The 7921-nt window shown below is 37.8% G+C and overlaps 1 protein-coding gene across 1 annotated transcript; it reads right to left on the bottom strand.

Moving 5' to 3' along the window:
- Positions 1-2126: 2126 nt before the first annotated feature.
- On the bottom strand, positions 2127-3596 carry LOC141695396 (uncharacterized). The gene is made up of 4 exons (XM_074499644.1): positions 3371-3596; positions 2958-3292; positions 2679-2846; positions 2127-2513 (listed from the first exon to the last, which is right to left on the bottom strand). Exons 1-4 carry the CDS (start codon positions 3594-3596, stop codon positions 2127-2129), a joined length of 1116 nt encoding a protein of 371 aa, XP_074355745.1.
- Between the last annotated feature and the right edge of the window lie 4325 nt (positions 3597-7921).

The following is a 7921-nucleotide window of genomic DNA, read 5'->3' as shown; positions in this document are numbered from 1 at the left end:
ATAGTTCGCTCACTCTGACCGTCTGTCTGAGAATGATATGTGGTGCTCATATTTAGCTTTGTGCCCAAACTTTCCTGAAACTGTCTCCAAAATCTTGAATTGAATCGCGGATCTCGATCTAAAACTATCGATATCGGTACGCCGTGTCGTAACACAATTTCGTGCACGTACATATGAACCAACCTATCCAATGAAGTCTTCTCGTTGATGGGTAAGAAATGTGCCGATTTCGTAAGGCGATCGACTATAACCCATATGACGTCGTGTCTGAATTTTATTCGAGGCAAACCTACTATGAAGTCCATGGCAATATTTTCCCATTTCCACTCAGGAATCTTCAATGGTTGAATCAATCTGCTCGGTCTTTGATGTTCCGCTTTTACTCTTTGACAAGTGTAGCACTTAGAGACCCATTCTGCAATTTCTCTTTTCATGTTGGCCACCAAAATTTCTTTTTCAAATATTGATACATCTTTTGCTCCCGGGTGAATCGAAAATTTCGAGTTGTGTGCTTCTTGTAGTATCTCATTCTTCAATTCAGTCACTTGAGGGATCCAAATCCTTGATGCAAATCTAAATATTCCTTGTTCATCCCTTTTTGTACATATCTCTTCCCCCGTCAGTTGGTTATTCTCTCGACTCATCACTTCTTCTTGGCATCTCTTTATCTTCTGCAATAATTCTGGCTGAAAAATCATGTTATGACAAAACTCTATCAACATCCCGTAAATATAGAGTTCTAACTCAAATATTTCCATCTCCTCAGATAAAGCCTTTGACATGGTTATCGCATTCAACCTTTCCTTTCTACTCAAGGCATCGGCGACTACATTTGCCTTTCCTGGATGGTAATGTATCGAACAGTCATAATCCTTTATTAGCTCCAACCATCTCCGTTGTCTAATATTGAGTTCCTTCTGGGTGAATATATACTTCAGGCTTTTATGTTCCGTGTAGATTTCACACTTCTCCCCGTACAGGTAATGTCTCCATATCTTGAGTGTGAACACTATGGCTGCCAATTCCAGATCATGGGTTGGGTATTTCAATTCATGAGGTTTAAGCTGTCGTGATGCATATGCAATCACCTTATTATATTGCATTATTACACAGCCTAGTCCTTTATGCGAAGCGTCACTATATATCACAAAATCTCTTTTAGCGTCGGGTAGTACTAGTACTGGCGCGGTAACTAATTTCTGCTTTAACACTTGAAAGTTTTCTTCATATTCTGCATTCCATTTAAACTTATGATTCTTCCTTGTCAACTTGGTCAGTGGCATAGCGATCTTTGATAAATCCTTTACGAACCTTCTATCGTATTCAGCCAATCCTAGAAAGCTTCTTACTTCCGTAGGAGTCTTTGCTTTCTCCCAACTCATAATTGCTTTGATCTTTGTGGGGTCCACCCTAATTCCTTCCCTTCCAATTATATGTCCTAAAAATTGAACTTCTCTTAACCAAAACTCATACTTTGGGAACTTTGCATACAACTTCTCGTGTCTCAGAATCTCCAAAACTATCCCCAAGTGCTTCTCGTGTTCTTCTTCCGACTTTGAATATATTAAAATATCATCAATGAACACCACAACAAACTGGTCCAAGTATTTCCTTAAAACTCAATTCATCAAGTCCATAAAAGCTGCAGGGGTATTTGTTAATCCGAACGGCATTACTAAAAACTCATAATGTACATACCTCATCCTAAATGCCGCCTTTGGGATGTCTTCTGATTTTATCTTTAATTGGTGGTATCCCGACCTCATATCAATCTTCGAAAAACACTTTGCTCCTTTCAGTTGGTCAAGCAAATCTTCTATTCTCGGTAAAGGATACCGATTCTTAATTGTCATTTTGTTCAACTCCCGGTAATCGATACAGAGTCTCATGCTTCTGTTTTTCTTCTTTACGAAAAGAACGGGCACTCCCCATGGCGACGTACTTGGCCTTATGACTACTTAATCCAAAAGTTCTTGTATCTGACTTGCTAACTCCTTCATCTCTGCTGGTGCCATCCTATAAGGGGCCTTCGAGACGGGTTCAGTGCCTGGGGCAAGATTAATCTCAAACTCAATCTGTCGATCTGGAGGTAGTCCTGGTAATTCCTCTGGAAACACATCGGGAAACTATCTTACAACTGGAATCTCCTCCATGCTAGGGACTTCCTTCTCTGAATCTACTACATAGGCTAAATATGCTTCACATCCTTTCGTAAGTAGCTTGTTGGCTTGAATAGCGGTGAGAAATAGTTGCGCTTGCTTTTGGCCCTTAAATATCACCTTACTCTCATTCTTTGCTCGAAGATAGACCTTCTTAGATCTACAATATATCTGAGCATTATTCTTTCTTAACCAATCCATTCCTAATATTATATCAAACTCCCCTAACATGAAAAGTATCAAGTCGACTGAAAACTTATGCCCAGAGATGTCAATCTCACATTGAGGGCAAAATTGACTCACAGGTATCTTTTCTTGATTGGCAATTACTATGCTCATCGCTTCACTCATATCCTTCTTATCACAGTTTAATCTATTAGCAAAAGTTTCTGATATAAAAGACTTTGTAGCTCCTGAATCAATCAATACTTTAGCTTCAACATTGTTTATCGATAGCTTACCTGCTATCACCTCAGAATTCTGAACAGCATCCTTCATCTTCAGATTAAAAGTCCTTACTGATTCTTGTGGAGTCACTGTTGGTGGTGGAGGTAATGCCAACATTTCTGGTGGTGCTACAGTGCTGGTGCTGGATATATTCATCATACTTTTGATTAATCTGGTTGACCTGCACTCCTTGGCGATATGTCCAACTTTTCCGCACTTGTAGCATGTTACTCCAGGTATCTGCACTTTACATTTATTGGCCAAATGTACCTACTGATTACATCGATAACATGTCATGTTGAGCTTGTTTCAAATTCCCGAATGCTTTTTCCCATAATGCATACATTCAACCCTTGGCTGCTTGTCATCATTCGCTTGACCCTGATTCTGCTGATGGTTTCCTTTATTATCTTGTCTCTTGTTCACCTCCCCTTTCTTCTGTGCATTCCATCCTTTCTGGAATCCAATTCTCTTCACGTTTCTATCTTGCTGGTACCCTGATTCTGATCTCTCCTTCTGATGAAACACCTTCCTCTTCTTAACATCTCTTTCCTTCCTGGATTGGGCTCCATTACTTTCAATCAATGCTGCCTTCTGAACTACCCCAGCGTAGGTACCAATCTCAAACATCGACACTCTATCTTGAATCCAATATTCGAGCCCTTGCTGAAACCTCTGAGCCTTCTCTTCATCAGTATTCACATACTTAGTTACAAATCTTTACTATTCTATAAATTTCTTCTTATACTCCAACATGGTCATACTTCCTTGTTTCAATTCCAGGAAATTCATCTCCATATGTTTCTGCATAAATCGGGGGTAATATTTCTCCAAGAATAACTCCTTGAACCTAGTCCAAGTAACTGGTTGAACTTCTTCTAAAGCTTTGACTGAATCCCACCAATAAATTACTTCCCCTTTCAAGAAATACGCGGCATATACGGTCTTTTGTTCTTCCCCTAATCGAACCAATTCGAAAGATCTCTCCATTTCTCTTATCCAAGTGTTGGCTACTACCGGGTCAGTGGTATCATGAAAAGCTGGAGGGTTCACATTCTGAAAAGTTTTGAAAGTCACAATTGGTAGAGAAGGCTCTGGTAAATCTAGTTAGTGTTGGTGTTGATCATGATTCTCTTGGTTTCGAAATTGTTGTTGTTGGAATTATTGTTGAAGAGTTTGTTATTGTTGAGCAATTGCATTAGTCTGTTGTTGCAGAGTTTCCAATAGTCGAAGGATATTGGGGTCAGTTACAGAAGCAGTACTGGTTTGCTTTGTCTTTATAGGAGGCATATTTCTGAAAAGAAAATTGGTAACAAGCAGGTATAATTATGAAAGATAATTCAAAGCTAGGTTATCATAGGGTTAATTTGATCGCATAATGTCTAGATTTTAGCAAGTTTATACATGGTTATAAGAAGGAAAGCATAAATAGAGGCAAGATTGGGACAACAAAAATGCATAAGAAAGCTTGAAACATTTGCGATAATCGCAAGCATGATTCTGATATAAAGGTTCAACAAGGTAGTTAGGGGTATAGCAATCATTTCAAAGCGAAGATGTCACGAATTTAAGGGAATCACATGCATTCGGATTTCAATTATTAGTTAAGGAGTTGATATACAATTCTAGAAATAAAAGCGAAGCTAAATTGAATGATAATGAAATGAAATGATAGTGCATTACGCAATAAAACAAAGTTATCTTACAACGCCACCAAATAAGGTTCGAATTTAAAAGTCAACGACATCATAGTTCTAAAAGGAAGAAAATATAATCAACATAAAGGGTAGCCAACTAGAAAGGGAATAGGAGGTCTGGCTCCTAATTCGGGCTAACGGTCGTCTACCTAGGTCTCCTCGTTAACATCTCGAGCTATCGGGATCTCTTCCCACGGCTCTCCCTGAAGGACCTTCACAATGCCCTGAAGTTCATCTGCTACCATCTGGATGGTGTACTGGCTGTTGCGATCATGGTGTGTTGGCATCTCCCCAAGCTTAGTGTTAACAAACTGTGTCAAGGACTCGAGTCTCGCAATCAAATGTGCCTTAGGTTCCTCCTTAAGTTGGGTATCATCCTGAAAAGCTACATCCACTTGCTCCATAAGTCGTTCGTACTTCCCTTGGAGCCTATCAAACTGGAGCCTCAAGTCAGAGTACACGGAGAATGCTATAGTGTCATATGGCATCGAGGACGAAGAAGAGTGCATCCTTTACTGAGAAACAATATATATGAAGGAAAATATTAGCGACTTATTCGAATAATAACTACTTACACTCTCGTATTTCCTATATATATATACCTATAACCTATATGGACTGTTCAGGGACTCTAAACCTTAGCTCTGATACCAAGACCTGTCACAACCCCAAAATAACACTAACAAAATATAACTGAATAAATACAAAGTTATTACAAACGGTTGTTAACAACAGAATCCAAGATCGCAAAGGCTCAGGGTTTGAACAGTCCCATACTTCAACAATTACAACATATATTTGAAGCTACCGGTCCTCACACAAATGCCAACTATACTACCTGAGCTCTCATATAAGCCTCAGCATCTCCACTGGTAGACTTACGAGCAGTCTGCTTGAATCTAACCATACTTGCTAGCTGAAATGAAATAATTGAAAAGCAAGAAGTGAGCCAAGCACTCAGCAAGGTATATCATAAAACAGAATTAACAACATAACAACTTATATCTGGAAATTGAGGTGTATGGCATCATTATTCTAGTCAAAACATTTGTAACCAAAACATTGCTCAAAATCATTTTATGACGCTACGGATTACAATCGGTGATCAGCCGCGAAGCAATCCCGAACCTCACTGGGTTCTTAACAATTTATTGGGATCCCTAGGCATCTTTTAAGCCTAACATAATAAGTATGAAAGGGACTTGCATCTTAGTCCAATTCACCAATCTCAAGAAAACATTCTTTTATTTAAAGAGCAATTATCTTTTATAAATCTGATGCTAAGGAGAACTTTACAAAGATCTATATAAAGGGGGTTTAAATCATCAATCAAGGATTTCAAGTTAAAAACTCTTATCAGAATGATGGGACTACACACTAGCAGGGCTTTCAAGGATAGTCAGCAATGAGTTGACAACCAAGGAAGAAAGTATTGAAAAAGAGTCATAACGTTATTCCACAAGATTGAGGTTTCAAATTTGAGGGTTATGTAAGGGATATATCTAGTGACAAAATTTGGGTATGATTGTAAGAGTTTATGTAAAGAGTCGGTAAATCGGAGGTGTAAGAGTACAAAGAATAGCGGTTAATCAAGAGAGAATACATTATCAAAGCATATGAGGTTTTATAGTTTATAGGGATGTGATTTTTATAAGGGTATACATAGCACTTGCAAAATCTCAATCTAAAATCAGAATATTCGCAACAATATATCATGGCGACAATAATATTAAAATGATTAATATACGAGCATGTTATCATAATTCATGGAAGTTGTTCTATACATTGCAATATATCTTAATAGTCAGAATAATTCTCAATATATATATCTCGAGAGGGTCAAAAGACACATATATATTATAGCTTAAGGAAAACATTACTAGAACGATAAGTGAGGGCAAAAACACTTGCCTTAAGAAGGCTGGACTAACTCTCGTCTTGATGTGGAAGCAACCGGGAGCACTTCTCGACTTTGATGGCAAGTTTACTACCTTCTCCTGAACCTACACAAAATATTAGGCTTCATCAAGATACACTCTCACAGAAACTCCATCCTAGTTAAAGATTTCAAAACATATTGGCACTGAGGCCTAACTACACATTTGACTCTTTACTAATCACTTATTATGCTCAAATAATCATTTAGGATCACATAATACATTTAATCACATAATTTACAACTTGGATTTAATGGTTCACTATTGAGTTTTGAATGATCTCACTCAACCAACATGATTGACTCGAAGTGCTACCTAGTCTAGTGCAACCCAACTAGCTCTCCAAACTTGAAGTGCCTTTCCTAGCCAACATCCATTTCACTTAGCCTCACCTATGGCCTAACCTTATACTGACCTCTTACTAATAATTAAATTTAATGTCCAACTCAGGCCTCACCTCTAAGAATGAGATATCTAAGTGCAAGGACAATGTGCTCCTAAGTGCAACTTTTAGGTGACACCGAATGGTACTAAGTGACAAAGAACCCCTTTTCACTCAAGGTTTGACACTCAAATTTCTACAGTGAAATTAACTTGTGCACTTGTAATGACACCAAGGCTCAACCTAGGCCTCCTTGGGCCTACTCTCAAAGATAGCTCTCACATGTCCTAATGACACTCAAACTGACCTGTTTTGAACTCACTTAATACTCTTGGTTTTACCTCTAAAACATCAAACTATGGCTTGAAAAACCTCCCACAAACTCCCTAGTATCAATGCTAAGCAAGGCCTAATGAGGGCCTACCAATGATACCAATTTATAAGCTTAAAAGTGCACCTCACTCAAACTACCTTTGTTCTGATTAGAAGTCTTGATTCGACTTGTGCACCTAACTAAATGGGTTGGTTTCTTACATTTAAAGATTCTTGGATCAACTATAGGTCAATTCCTAACTTGTGGTAACTTGGGCCTCCAAATGCCCAACGAATGCCCATTCAAAACTCTCCTACAAACTAGTAAAACATTCTGGAAAAAAACAAACCTTACACTATCCATTCCACCTTAACTACCACTTATAAACCTTGAACCTAATCTCTAACCAAGCATAAATACTAACCTAATACTCTCATATATCCCACTATCACATGGTGGAGATCATTCATACTCCAATGCACCATGACCAAATTATATAAATAAAGTAGCAATACTTACACTTAAATCACGTTTTCGAGTACTCAAGCACCAAACGAATATCTATATTAACATGCAAACACAATACCATTGAACTATACTCATTAGCCCACTGTAAAAACTATATTTTGTCATAATAGAGCACTTGTCAATAAAAGTACACTCATTTTTAGCAAATCGAATTGTAATCAAGGAATATAATCGAATTTAAAGCCCAAAATCAAGAATATAGTCTAGTTTTCAACATGCACTCCTAGTACTCTAAGATTTTCAGTGTAAATTCCACATGCAATCATTTAACATACAATATCTCAAGTATTTCATGACATGCAAGGGTTTTAAATATCATGATCCATCGAAAATTTAGCTTTAAAGCAACATGCAAACAAGACTTCTTCACATAGCATTTGATCACAAATAAAGAACACAAAACTCTACTACATTCGGCTCTTAAATAGTCATTGCCGAATGGAAAGGAGTGAAATAAT

This window comes from Apium graveolens, chromosome 11 (assembly GCF_009905375.1).
Source record: "Apium graveolens cultivar Ventura chromosome 11, ASM990537v1, whole genome shotgun sequence".
NCBI classification, from domain to species: domain Eukaryota; kingdom Viridiplantae; phylum Streptophyta; class Magnoliopsida; order Apiales; family Apiaceae; genus Apium; species Apium graveolens.
This window is presented reverse-complemented; position numbering and strand designations above follow the sequence as displayed.